Source organism: Thermobia domestica, unplaced genomic scaffold (genome assembly GCF_964235325.1).
Source record: "Thermobia domestica unplaced genomic scaffold, izTheDome1.hap1.1 HAP1_SCAFFOLD_1231, whole genome shotgun sequence".
Lineage (NCBI taxonomy): Eukaryota > Metazoa > Arthropoda > Insecta > Zygentoma > Lepismatidae > Thermobia > Thermobia domestica.
Window position 1 is genome coordinate 13,890 of NW_027656941.1, and position 15,370 is coordinate 29,259.

General features: G+C 37.0%; 1 protein-coding gene across 1 annotated transcript; it reads right to left on the bottom strand.

The window, feature by feature from the left end:
* Nucleotides 1–1,684: 1,684 nt before the first annotated feature.
* On the bottom strand, nt 1,685–12,126 carry LOC145677687 (uncharacterized; the record flags this gene model as incomplete). The annotated part of the gene is made up of 3 exons (XM_081748107.1): nt 1,685–1,743; nt 8,072–8,122; nt 9,508–12,126. Coding segments are annotated over 3 exons (2,729 nt in total), but the record flags the coding sequence as incomplete, so codon positions are not given.
* Nucleotides 12,127–15,370: the final 3,244 nt, after the last annotated feature.

Here is a 15,370-nt window from a genome sequence, read left to right on the forward strand (position 1 = left end):
ATTAAGTGTGCCAAGAATAGGTTCTATCTAGACCCTTATTCCTCTTTCACAATCAGAAGTTGTAAAGATAAAACTACCGATTTCGATATTGACAGTCATAGAGATATAAAAAAAAAGTAATGGATTGATAAGGATAAAAGTAATGTTTTGATATGGATTCAGGGTTCTATTTCTGAAACCTTTATTGAAACCGGAAGTAAATAAATCTACCACTTCCGGTTCGAATATTGAATCTCCATACTGGAAGTCTACCATATTTTCTCGAAACTCACTTGCCTTCTAATAGTAGGCCTTATAGGATGTCCGCTCATAGAAATGGGTTACAGTCCGATTTCTGCATTACCGAGCTTGGCCCTTACTTCTTTCAGAACAGTCACTGCATCGTCAAAAGCATACTGACTATGCCTTCCACATTTTACACAGATATTACATCAACATTGATTACATTAAAGTCTGAGTTCCCGGAAAGTAAACATTACTTGATTGGTCCCAATCCGTAGACGGTGAGGCAGGTAAAATTCGTAGTTAATTTAATTAAACAGGTGTAACCTGTAGCGTTTATGTATACAATTCCAATGTTTCAATTAACCAACAACAACATGGTCAATATAGTCATGTAGTTGGTAAGGTCAGCGTTTGTGTGAAAATGTCAGCGATAGGATGTCTACAGTAGTCATACATTTCTGTTACAATACTTTTCTTGTATTTTTCTTTTTCCTGAATGCATCTCAGCATATTTATTTCAGAACATGTAGTTATTATCGCTACTCCTCTGAGTTACACTAGGGTTGTACGATATTTTCCATATATCGCTCAAGTTTTGACATTATGTCGACATCAGTTTTCGATATCTAAATCCAGATATTACATAGCCCCACATTGCAACCCACAAAGTACAACGGTTGATTAATTGACTTTCTGGTGATATGTTATCAACACATGACCCTTATCAATATACTTTTTTGTTCTAGTTTTCTAGAACGAGTTTCTCGCTATCTGTGTGATATACCAAGTACAGGGTAGGCCACAAAAAAAGTAGTCCAAAGCACAGCAGCGTGGCGTGAATAGTACATAGGTGCTACTGGTCATTACTGATAGAACGATGGCAGGATTTTTTCCAAGAGGGAGAGAGAGAGAGAGAGGCTGACACATAACGGAAGGGGGGTCACGAATATACACACTTTGATGAATATGACACTTCATGTAAAACAATTATTAATGTCGCACATTCTATAACTGTATTAACTACACTAAATAAATTACATTCTGTAGTCGGTGAGTAAGCAAATCTACTATGTTTTGACATGTGTTTCGAAGTACTAAACCCTTTGTGAAAAATCCAGGAAGGGTAATTGCTCCCTCTTGTTCCCGCTGCGGGCACCCATTGGTATGAGTATCACAGATTGGAAACCACAAGTCTATTTCAAAACTTTACTTATGTTGAACTAAGGTCAATAATGGTGATTTATATTGTTAAAATAGTGTAGTAACAAGCTAAATCAGCTTCAAAAGTAGCGAACAGAAAGCTAAACACTGCAAATAAAGAGTACATAAAAGCAATAAGATTTATTTTGTTTAAAATTATAGAGAGAGAAAATTACACATAACGTTATATGTGCTTATTTTCTGTTATTTATTTTGTATCAAGAATAAAATATAGAGAAAAGTAGGTATATAAACTTACCTTCACATAAGCACTGCATAACTTCCCAGACTCTCGTTGTAAATTTTTGGCACCAATTACTACATAATGAAATAGAATAAAAAAAAGTGATATTAACGTCATGATATTTAAAATTTATAGCAATTGTTATTTTTTAAAAAAATGTTCTCTAACAAATTTATTGTACTGTCTATTCCTAAAATATAGTTTTTTTTAAAAAAATAGTGTTTATTATGTTAATACCATATAATGTAAACAGAGTAGTGAAAATTACAAAAATAAACTGTTATGGGTCTAAAAGAATTGTTAACAGTCAAGGATCAATCCAAGGACCCCTTGCACTAGAAGTGGACGCTCTATTATTGAGTCACCATGACCGAATCAATCAAGGTTAGGTTTCTTTCTAGACATTCATTGTGTGTTATTTTTAACGCATACTTATTTGTTTCAGAAATATTAAAAACGCTATAGGCTATTTCAAATACCGGTATATTATTCCGAATTTTTATTAGATACACAATCCATCATCTTGAAGGGAGAGAGAGAGATATGATACACGTACGGAGGAATAAATTGTTTACAACGCATTGTCAACGAACTTAAAACGATCGTTACTGAATTATCTATTTCTCTGTGTGTGCTTTTGATAAGTCTGTGTGTGTTGTGTGTATGTATGTATGTATATGTGTATGTGTGGTATGTGTGTGCGTGTATCTGTTATTTGCGAATTTCTCAATTTTGAGCCCTCTATTCGACAGAGCATCAAAAACTATCTGAAAGAATTTATGAATTTTTTCGCATCATTCTTACCATTCTCGAGCTATTGGCCAAAAAAAAAAAAAAAAAAAGTTCCAAATTCGGGAGATTTAAGGAGCCATATCTCGGGAACCGTAAGTCATAAAGAATAATGATACTGGTGTTGAGCAATACCTAGGAGGAGGATGAACATTTTAGTAACAAATAGCAAGGGCGCCGATCCTGGGGGGCCGAGGGGGTCCGGGCCCCCAAAGCTCATGTGGGTCCCCTCATTGTATTTATAAATTTACAATATTTAGCATAATTTGAATGCAATTTGTCTTAAAATCCTCATATATGCTTTATTAACATATATGCCGTCTCTGAATGCCCCCCCCCCAAAAAAAAAATTAACAGAGAAATCGGCGCCCTTGCCAAATAGTAACCGATGGCCTCTGTTATATCTCCACGGTGATAAAAAGTGACAGCTCAACAGAGCAAATTCAATAGATCCCCTAATACGCAGGTTTCAAATATGTAAGTGTATTATCGATTGAATTTAATCAAATAAATTTAATATATAATTTCTATAAATTTCGAAAAAAAAATCGTTTTAAGTTCCTTCTCGGAGCATTATCAACTAGTTTTGCTTTGAAAAGTAACACACGAATACTAAAAATGACAGTACGTTAAGAAGCCTGAATCATTTCTGTTCCATTTTTGTCTAAACTTAAGTTGGAACAGCAAAGAGAATTCTAACTTTGAAAATCAGCCCATCTTAGTCAATTATAGATGCGGAGTTTATCATTGACCTACTAAGAGAAGCCACCATTAAAAGCTTTTCCATTATGCAGTTACAGACTGGAGCTCCAAGCTGAGTTTCCCCAAGGAGTTCAGAATACAATACCAGATCTGTTTCTCTCTCGGTGTGTGTGAAGTTACAAACACACGTGCCCTAGTAGTTTCCAGAAACTGCAATGAAGCAAAAGATGCATTTATTATTGTAAGGAAGCAAATGCTCTCATCTCTCAAGCCTCTTGCTTGACAACTATGGATTGTGAATAATTAGTTATTCACAAAGGGAGAAGTAGTAGCTGTAAATTCATTTGTCTACCATATTTTATACATTCAATGTTCTTTCGTTGAAAAATCATCTTTTAAAAAGTTTACGAACAGGGAACAGAGAAGATAACTAACTATTTACTATTGGAAAACAATTTCAGTCATGTATAGTAGTAGAGTAAAATGAAGACAAGGGAACCAGTGACGACGCCAGATTTAATTTCTTGGGGCAGGCAAGCGAAGACATTTCTGAGGAAACAGCTGTTTGAAGGGCAAGCGGGGATACTTCTTTTTTGGGAAATAGTTGTTTTTTTTTATAGCGAAAATAATAGTTTTACCTACATTAGAAAATGTCTGTGGGCAGTTAAAGCTACCAGAAGGAGGCAGCGGTGGCTCGGTGGTAGAGCGTTCACCTCTGGTGCATGGGATACTTGATTTGATCCCAGCTCGCACCAAGTGAGCTTTCTGGTGGATAAACACAGTGTGCGTGAGTTTTCTCGGAGTTGTTCCGTTTCCTCCCACTTTCTTCATTTCGCCATTTCATTCATTTCCCATCGTCACCGTCTACTTTAGCCTAGTTGGCATAATCGTGGGACGTAAAACTTAAAAGATTTCATTTCATTTGCTATCACAAGGCGCCCGCCCTCTACTAGCGTTGCTACTGCATGGTGCCGAGACTAAAAGCATTGGGAGTGGTTGATTAAAATACATCTGGCGGAGGAGACCTGGGTTCGATTCATGTGGTTCGGGTCCCACATTAAGCGGTAAGTCCATGTCTCATATAACCCTGCTGCTGAAAGGGACGCTAAACACTAAATCAAAAGCAAATGAAATAAGTTTATAATAGATTATAGTGAACCACTTTCTTGATATCTACAAAAACTTTAGCTTTCAACCTTAAGCAGAACATAACTAATGCAGTATGTAGCCCTTCCTTACTCGTTGTATTCTTCTGATGTCTATTGCATCTCGACTACTTCTTGGCACGGACTACATTTTCCCTGACGGCCGGGCGGTGCAACATCAGGTTGAGGACTACTTTGTATAATAGGCTCCAGACTTGTTTCGTCATGGAATTTACTCATTGGCTGAACGATGACCCAAAAAAGTGTGTGTGTCTACAGCCAGAGACTACTTTAAAAACCAAGTATTCTAAAGCATGTGATAAACATCTTGGCATTCCAGCTAAACGAATAAAACGCAAGCTCTGACGCGATGTTGCCAAGTGCTAAGGAGAGTGGCTATGGCTAAGCGGACGAACTACAGCGCGATCAAGTGGCAGAGAATAGACGTAGATGTGTACAAAATAAGCGTGGCAATACCGCTGGCCTCTCATTTGCTAGCAACATTTAAAGGGAACTTGGAGCGCCGCTTTCAAATGCCAAGATGTTTGTCACTCCGTTTAGTTTCTTTATTTTTCTCTATTCCTTTGAAAAAGACATCCCATGTTCTTCACGCGAGTATTTATATTGCGTAAAGAATATGAAATGAAAGTAAATGTGAAAAAGCCAAAAAAATCATAGTGATTGGAACGAAGCCGTCGATGTTAAATAAAAAAGTAAGAGGGGGAAAAATAGAACAGGTGACTAGTTATCGATACTTGGGTAGCATTATTAGTGATGATAATGAAGTGCGAATGTGAAATAAAAGCAAGGATAGGAATGGCGAAAGAAGTCTTTAAGAGGAATAAAAGATTATTTAGTGGGACCTTGAATAAATAGTTGAGAAAAAGACTCATAAAATGCTTCGTGTGGAGTATTGTGCGGTATAGAGCAGAAACATGGACATTACGCAAAAATGATCAAATAGGACTGAAACTTTTTGAAATGTGGGTGTGGAAAAGAATGGAAAGAATTAGCTGGGTCGAGCGGAAAACGAATGAGAAGGTCTTAGAAATATGAGGAGGAAAAGAACAATTTTAGATATAGATATTGAGCCTTCAGGTGGCAGGAAAAAGAGGGAGAGGGCAAAGATTACAATTAATGGACGATATCAGAATAGAAAAATCGTATGTGAAAACGAAGAGGTTAGCGGAAGACCATGGAGCATGTAAACTTCTCAGTTGGCGCAAGTGACCTGCCAATAATGACAGAATATAATGATGAACCAAATACTTGTATCGTTATGGGATTCGAATTATTTCCTTATCAAGAAACACTGTTGTCAATTGATTAAAACCCAGAACTGTAAGGTATTATTCTACCATGTGTAGGTTGAGGGATGTATGTATATGTGAAACCTATTATTTACCCATAATGAGCTTAATAATAGTTCATTTACTATCAGGCATAACATCGAAGCTTCACGCAACTTAAACTGTGACTAAAATACACATGAACGGAATTGTAACAGCGGAAGGAGTATGTTAGGCAGCACTGAGGGTTGCTATCATAACGCCATCACTATCATATGGCAATTAGCTTGAATTCCCTCTATACAATGCAAAATCTATATATTAAAATGCTAGAAAAGTTTTAAAAGTTTTGTGGACATTTATATGTTTGTGGACAATCCTTTTCAGGAACCATAGGCTCTAGAAAGATGCTGTTTTCAGTGATCGATTGCAAATCTCATATAGGTTGTCCAGTTCTAATTTAAAAAGCAAGATCGTTATTTCTTTATTACATGTTTAGGGATACACTGGAAGTGTTGAAACTTTAAAAAAGTAAAGCATCATATCCTATGAGTTATACATTCCAACACCACATAATTGTGTATGGGAGTAGTATATCCCTCAGGCGTCTGTTTCATGCCCAAATAATAATGAAAAATGAAGGATAACCATTTCTCCAGTCTAAGATGAATCTTTATTGTTCGAAGTGTTTTGCCCAATGAACATCATATATCACTGACATTATAACTAATTGTGTGGGTAATGCATTTGCTTATTACATACTGCATGCAAGAAGAAAGAAAACACTGGTCATGAATGAATTAGAAACTCCAACCGGAAGTAAGACTCAAATCTTGCAAACGGTGCGAGATATTGAAAAATTAATCGAAAAATATTTCTCCTTTATAGTACCCCTTGTCAATTTTTATCAAGACGTTTTTCACTTGTTCTGTAAAGGAACATGTACAAATGTTATGAGGAATGACAAGGAGATTCATGCTTATATGTGTTACGATGTGCTGCGTAGTGAGCGCAAGTTCAGCTAGTCTATATGTTTGTGGCCAATCCTTTCGACAATGAGATCTCGAAAACCACAAGTACTAGAAACGTGCCGTTTTCGCTGGCCGATTCCAAATTTTGTATAGATTCGCCAGTTCTCATTCAAAATAAAAAAAAAAAACTTGACTTTATTTTTCTATTTTACATTTTAGGCGTTCTTTTGACACTATTAATTCAATATTGTCACAAGGACGTTAAGCTTTACACCCTTGTGCGAAGAAAACAGTCGAAGAGCTACGTATAGCGGGTTGATCGACATTTCAGGAGCTTTGCTTTAATCTTAATGACTTTCTATTGCAAACAGGCAACTTCGAAGGCTTGTGGACCCACAAAGAGGCATACTCGGATATGAATTATAAGGAAAAAATGTATTTGGTATCATCTATCACTTATCCGAGTTTGCCACAAACTCACCCCAATATTCTATATATTAAAATACTAGCATTTCACTACATTCTATGGTAATTCATTTCCTTTGAGAGTCTTCCTGTCCTTTACTTGTGTCCGTAAAGAGACTTGCACAGATATAAGCGGGAAGATGATGAGAAACGAACACCATATATCATTACGCTCATATTAGAACTGTGTGCTGTGAAAATAACGCAAGTTCAGCTAGTATCCATTTAAAATAATACTAACGTTACAAAATTGAAACAAATTCAAAATTCCTTCCAGAGGACTTTTTTTTTCTCTAATGAAAGTTAGTTCGGGGACCGTGGTGGCTCAGTGCTAGAGCGTTCACCTCTGGTGCGTGGGTTCCCTGGTTCGATCCTAGATCGCTCCAAATGAACTTTGAGGTGGACAAACACTGTGTGCGTAGATTTTCTCCTATTCTCCCGTTTTTCTCGCACTTTATTCATCCCACCATTTCATTCATTTCTTATCATCACCGTCTCCTTTAGCCTAGCCGGCATAACTGTGGGGCCTAAAACTGGAAAATTTTATTTCATTTTCTAGTGCAAGTTAGTGTTGCCAACTTGGTAGTTTCCCACTAAATTTATAACAAAAGATTCGCCTCAGGAGAACATTTAAAGGAGTTTTTATGAGTAATCTCCTTTTATCTTACGTCAAATTTATCTAAAAAAAAAAAAAAAAAAAACTCACACATACCCTTGAGATTAGGACTCCATTTATTTACTTCTCGTAACCTTTGTTTTCTCATTACCATTACCAAAATTGAGGATTTTATAAACTAAACTGTTATGTATTACTGATCTCGTTTTTTGAAACACACCTTACAGCTAAAGTGTCATTTTACAATATTTTGGGAGTTTTAATGAAAATTAGAAGAATTTTCAAATAGATCTAGGGTGCAATTTCCTTTCCAAGTACGCAACACTTGCTATGTTTATTATGTTTTCGATTATCATATGGCAAATTAATCTACACATACTCCTATACATATCTACACATACAGTATATACAATGAATGTACTTACCGTGTATAGTTAGTAATCTACTGTTCTTATAGATGGCCAACTCAAGTTCTCCTGAAAAGAAATATACATATATATTTTAAATGTTAATATATAATATATATGGAACAATGAATGGCAAAGAAAGCACATATTTATCTGTTTAAATTGCGGGCAGAACAAAATGCAACCGTAGCACATGAAGTTTCAAAACCCTTCTATACAACTTTTACAAGAAATACATACTTGCAAGTCTGAAAACATTACTTGAGATACGTGATAGGTTCGGAAGAACATAATGATATGTCACATTTTCTAACTTTCAAGTAAATTAGAAAAGAAGGTGACCATTCCCACGGAATTCAATCTAATGAGACACTACCCAACAATCTTTCCCTACCATTCGGAGGTACATTCCAAAATTAAACAACCTATATGCTGTTCTGTGGTTTGATACCAACTTATTCCACCAAATAACTCAATTTCACCGGAGCGGCGCTTATCATTATGTTCTCCCGAGCCGCTCATATTCAAAATTAAAGTTTCAGAGTTAGTGGGAAAATTTTCTATTATTACACCTCAATTTGCAATAAATAAATAAATAAATAAATAAATAAATATTGCAAAAAGACAAAAGCCATGGTGATAAGAACGAAGTGGTCTGTGTCAAATATAAAAGTAGGAGGGGAGAAAATAGAACAAGAGAATAGTTTTCCATATCTAGGTAGTATCCTTAGTAATGACATGAAGTGCGAACGTGAAATAAATGCAAGGATAGGAATGACAAAAGAAGACTTTAGGAGGAAGAAAAGTTTTTTGTGGGACCCTGAATAAAGAGTTGAGAAAAAGACTTATAAAATGTTTCGTGTGGACTGTTATGGTGTATGGGGCAGAAACATGGACATTACGTAAAAGTTATGAAAAACGACTGAAAGCCTTCCAAATGTAGGTGTGGAGAAGAATGAAAAGAATTAGTTGGGTCGAGTGGAAAACGAATGAGAGGGTGTTAGAAATGGTGGGGGGGGGGAGAAAAGAACACTTTTAGATATTATTGAGAATAGGAAGAGAAACTGGTGAGAAGAAATTGTATCATGAGGGACGTGCTAGAGGGTACGGTGGCAGGAAAGAGAGGGAGAGGGCGAAGGAGGGTACAATTAATGGACAATATAAAAACAGAAAAATCATACGTGAAGACATACAGGTTAGCGGAAGACCGTGGAGTATGAAAGCTTTTCAGCTGCGACACGTGACCTGCCAGTAAGAGCAGAATACCTATGATAATGATTTATTGCAATTATTAATAACTACAATGAATACATTTTAGACTATTTATAGTCTAAAATTTAAATCCCATTTTGCAATAAATAAATAATTATTAAAAATTATTAATTTTAACTATCCTTTTCAATTATTAAAGACAATTTCAAAAAGTATACGTATAGTTATTATTGTTTACTAACCTTTTCTTTGGAAGCTATCACTAATTCTCCTGCGAGCTATCACCTTTTTTGGGGTCTTCTTCAGACGATTGTAACTTGGTGAAGCAAATCTAAGACAGCGTCTTGACCGTGACTCACTTTCTATTACCACCAATGGTGACTGTCCGTGGGGTGTCAAACTCGCTTGGTCACCACCACCACCACCACCATCTGTAGTATTTAAAGTTGCAGAATTCAAAATATGACATTTAGTAAGACGAGGAGTCTTCATGAAATGCATGTGGTGCGAGTTCCAGGTTTCACACGAAGATGAATCAGGACTTGAATCATTGCTACATCGCTTTGGCTTTTTCCACGGAGAACACACGTTTGGACTATAACTGTGACTGGTGTACATTGACGGTGACGGATATCCTACGGGCTCCGAATCGACATCCACTTGATCAAGGTCAGGAAGAACTTCCAGAGACCACTCTGCGACAGAGCGGTTTCCTTCCACAGGAGTAGTTGAGTCCGAATTGCCGTTTGATTCTTCAGGATACCGTTTCCTGCTTACGCTGGGATTTTCTTCAGAAGATTGTTGTTCTGCATCGTGAAGTTGAAGATCCTTGATTCTCAAAGGGGCAACTCTTTGTTCGCGATTGATACACTTGGGAGTGGAAGATATATTGTGGCAATTGAGGGATGTCGGTGAAAATGTTACCGTCTCATCCTTGGCATCGTGAGAAGAAACCACTACCGGAGAAGCAACATCTTTTATATTAAAACTTCGATTACCAACGCAGATACCTTGCGTAGGAGAAATCTTTGTAGGGGAAGTATTGCACATGGCTGGACTGATTTGACATTGTGCATGATTAGAAAGCCTACTTTCTGTTCTAATTTGAAGCGGAGATATATTCATGGTAACTTCTTGAGAGTCTACATTGCTAGAATTTGGAGATTTATGAGTAACTGCGTTATCCAAGCCATTTTCTACCGGTAATTGACATTCATTTTTCTTCCCTATAGATACATTAAAATCAACAAGAGGTGACGGATATTGCACACTAATATCTTTTCGACTTTGAACATCTCCAGAGTAACAGCGAACCTTTGTGCTACGCGAAATTATGGATAATTCTTGCGCCGACATACTGCGTCTATCAAGAAATCTTGGATCAGTGACGTCATGCGGGGGACGAAGAATAGAACCACCTTTGCTTAGCCTTCGCATTGAGTTTAAAAATGGACTTGGAGGTGTGAGTCGAACCTCTGACACCGAGTTAGAACCTGCCCCTGTAAGTTTCAACCACGCAAGATCTTGAGCCACGTCACCTACTTCGCCTAACCCATTGTTGCATGTATTTTTAGATTCTTCATCAGGTGCTGTAAATGGGAGTTGGTAATATATAGGATTGTCATGAGCAAGTTGAACTGGTGGATAAGATGAATCTACTCGCCGACGTAGTTCCAATAAGGACTGTGTTCCTCTTAGAGGACACGGCGAATAATCTATATGAAGGTGCTGACCAGTCATTGTATGAGCTGGAGGTCTTTGGTGACAATTTGTGTGATAATAGTCATGGTGATGAAATAATGGACGGCAAACTCGAGGTGGTACAGTTGGAGGAACGTCTGCCACACAACTATTAACAGCATGGTGGGGCGTTGGAAGACGCTTAGTATTAACGCATTTATTATTCGAGGTGGTAGCTGTTGTTGATTTGGTAGATTCTTTGGTTTCGCTGTTGATTAGCTCACTAGGTGTCGGCGAATAGTCAGATAACGGAGTCGCCAACTCTTCTTGTTGTTTGGTGAAAGGAGTAGTATGTAATGGTTCTTCAACTTTCGCTGGTAAACCATTACACTTCTGTTCGCTGTGGAAAAGAACACCAGTATCAGGGCAGGAATTACACGGCGTAAGGAGCCTTCTTGGCCACTTATCGTTGCAGAAGGCAGCGTGTGCGTTGGGCGTAACAAATTCACATCGACTAGGAGGCGGAAACGTACAATGATTTGGGACCGTATTTTGGACGCATTGAGGTACTGACTGTTGTGATCCCGAGCATACACACGGACATCTGCAGGTAATACGTTGCATTAAGTCTGTCACAAGAGTACAACTACATTGTGATTGGATACCAATACACTGATGGTGTGTACTATGGCAACTCCTTCGTTTAATTTTCTTTTGGAATCTACCTCGAGACGTTGCAGTCTTTGTAATATCCGGTGTTTTATCATCAAGTTTTCCATCAGGTGTTTTAACGGTGTTATTTTCATGCAAAATGCCGCTAGATTTTGTCTTTGGTGTATTACAGTCATCATTGTTCGTAATATGCTGTTTCTGTTGTTCTAACACAACCGGAATACGCTCTAATTTCATATACACACTACTAGAATCACTGTCACAAGGGTCCTTGTTTCGAGACTGGCTTTTCCCTCGAAGTCTTTGAAAGAGACCCACTGGTTCATTTTCTTTGTTGGCGACCCTCTTAGTGGACCGCACCAAGGCGCGCCTGACGACTCCTTCGTCCGGTCCTGCTTTAGCCAGATGAAGCTTCACTGCCGCGCGACGGATGTTATAACAGGGACCTTTAGTTACTGATCCTGTGGGATCTCCACTCTTTTGACTCACCGTCCACTTCAACATGGAATCTATAAAGAAAGAGGAAAAAATCGTTAAGTAAACCAATAATAAAATTATTCATATATTATATTATTTAAAATTACAGAAATACTATTAATTAATTAGGGAGAGGTAAACTAAGAATGGGTTAAGTGAGCCCTAGGTTCTAGTTAAAGCGAATCCGTAACCTCGAAATGCTGTGCGGTTTAAAAAATAAATTAATAAATAGGAAAAGAAGATAAAAACTTTTGTCTAAAAGTTACCCCTTCCCTAATATAAGTGTTCGCTTTGCTGGAAAAAAATATTTATACAGGCTGTTTCAACCCCACACCAACAACGTTTGAGAGATGATTCCTAATACTAAGATAAGACAAAAAGTGTAGATCAACCTAGGTGCACAAATGCTTCCTTTCGGAGTTAAAGGCTGCCGAAAACATTTTTAAGAAACTAACTTTTAAGCTCCATAGTTCCAAAACTATGGAACCTATCGTAGTCGGGTCAAGACTTCACTTCGGAATTGATATGTGCGCTATCCAAAAATACATGTTTCAGAATCCTAAGGTACTCACGAAGCAATTTTTTTGCGGGAGTTTGGCTACGGGCATATAATTTGAAGTACTCACCAACTACCTGTATAAAAATTGTTGCAGAAGTACCACAGGATTCTGAAACATGTATTTCTGGATAGCGCACATACTAGTTCCTAAGTGAAGTCTTGACCAGACTACGGTAGATCCCATAGGTTTGAAGTTATAGACCTTTAAAGTTCATTTTTTTTTCATGTTTTCGGCAGCCTATAACTCCGAAAGGAAGCATTTGTGCACCCAGGTTGGTCTATACTTTTTGTCAGGAATCACCTCCCAAACGTTGTCGGTGTTGTTTTGAAACACCCTGTATGTATTGGGTAAGCAGTGTTATGATTATTAACACATGCATTGAGTCGAGCTGGGTCAGATACGACGTGATAGGTGAGTGTTTTTCCACAAGAATAACGCCGTAAACTGAGTTTGGTGTAAATGTACAATAAATGTAATTTGAAGTTTATGTATGTTAGCCGATAGGCTGAGTTCGTAATATGTTGTATAAGAGAGGTGTGCGTGCTACACGCGCCACATAAAAGTGGTTTTATAATAAAGGATTGTCTATAGCTGGATGCTAACAAAACAGGAGAAAGGCCGTCTGAAGAATCACCAAAACTAGCTGGACTGAAAAAAAGAGCAGTAAAATGGTACTAAAAGAAGTGAATGAGAAAATAAAATTAATCAAAGTAATAGAAGTGTGAAAAGCAAGAACTCATTGCTCATTTACTTAGACAGGATGCTTTTTTCCAACACATTTTCGAAGACAAGATATTAGGAAAGAAGACGAGAGGACAACCGAGGATATCGTACCTTAAAAATATGATCAATGAGATGGGAGGTACTTCCTACAAGGAGATGAAAAAGACCACCGAAAATAGTAAGCTGTGGCTGCAAAGGCAAGGCTTAGCCTTTTGAAAGAAGAAGAAGCTGGATTATTACATAAGATTTAAATAATTAGTGCCTATTACTTCGAGATACTATGTTCAGTAGTTATGGGTGTTACACATATGTAAATTGAGAATACATCATGGTCTCGCGTGAAGATGAATTAATTTGTTTAACAGATTCAAAGTTCTGAGCTGTCAATTATCATTATTTTGAACAGATTACTTCCCTGAGACAAGTTTACTCGCCCCAAAATCTAGGGATAACTCCCGATTAGACATCATTATTCATTATTTCTAATACTATATTTCCGTGGAAGTCATTAAGTTCAAAGTGCCGCATAAAAGGTAAATAAACAAATAAAAGTATGTTTCTATATTGACTGTGAAATCCAGAGTTACCAACGATTTATAATCAGAAATCGATGATTCGTGATCTGGTTACGCAAGCCCGAAAAAAAGTTATTTTATTTATTTATTATCAAACCACAAAACAAGTTGTTAAAATACTTTGATGAACATGGCTGATTTACGCAATATGAATGAGGTTGTAACATGTTATTACATATATTTTCAAAAAAATAAAAGACCAATTTTGAAGGAATACCCAGAAGCGACTTTAGGTTGCATTGCTGGTTTTGACCTTTCACATAGCATTACAAGATGTTTAGTTTCAACATTGTCCAACAGAGGCAACACTTCAAGTTCTTACACTTATAGTGTTTTATCGAATTTATATGACGATTACATTACAGAGTGTTGTTTCGATTCAGATTCAGGAGTCTTTTACAGGTAATAACAATCATAATTTTTAAGAAACAGATTTTTATGAACTGAAGCAGGAACACCACAAGGATGCAGGGGGCAATTGATTCTCTGAGTTTATAGCAATATACTAATTGAAAACGTAAAACTCTATAAGTGGCACCATTTCAAATTTTGCTCGTGGCGGGGGGGAGGGGAGATTTTCCGAAGACATTCGTGTTTTTATTAGTATATTAGTATACAATTTATTAAAAATTATGCTTCTCAAATTCAGAGAGGAAATTGTCCCCTTGTCCTCCTTAAATGACGCCCCTGCTTATATCTTGCTTCCTAAACCCCACTCCGAGCTAAACCAAAAATGGCACTCCTGTCGGGCAGTACTGAATGAAAAGTAACAGTTATCGTAGCTTAATTAACATTCCAATTCATATTCCTATTAACAACCATTATGGGTGTTTATATAATTATAGTTATAGTTCAAGGACCCAGTCGACTTCTTCACTAATATTGTTCCAAGTTATAGTTGATTTAAATGTTATAATTAGAGCAACCCACATTATGCTTCCTTTTATTATTTTTTTGTTTAATCATGCTTTATCGTTTTCCAAGTTATGCTTTATTGTTAATTTTAATCATTGCTTTACATTAATCGTGTACAGCTCACAGATAACGAGAAGAACCCTAGCAGAAGTAGTGTGACGTAGGTACGGGCTCGCCTACTTTTCGCACGGGGGTTTCAAATGACACCACGGAATAGCACACATATAACTTTACCCGGTAGGAGACGACATCTAAGTATAGACCACACCTCAAAAACCGAAAATAGACTTGACCGTGTCGTTGATCTTTCCCCGCTACCCCTGTTTTAGGGTTCTTCTCGTCATCTGTGAGCTGTATAATGTATAATATTTACTATATATTAAATATTCTAAATATCTAGATGTGTTTATTAATATTTTAGGCAACCAGCTTCTTTCATATTTAACGAACTTTCTACTTAATGCACCGTAAAGAGATATGCTTTACTCGAGTCAGTTTTTTTT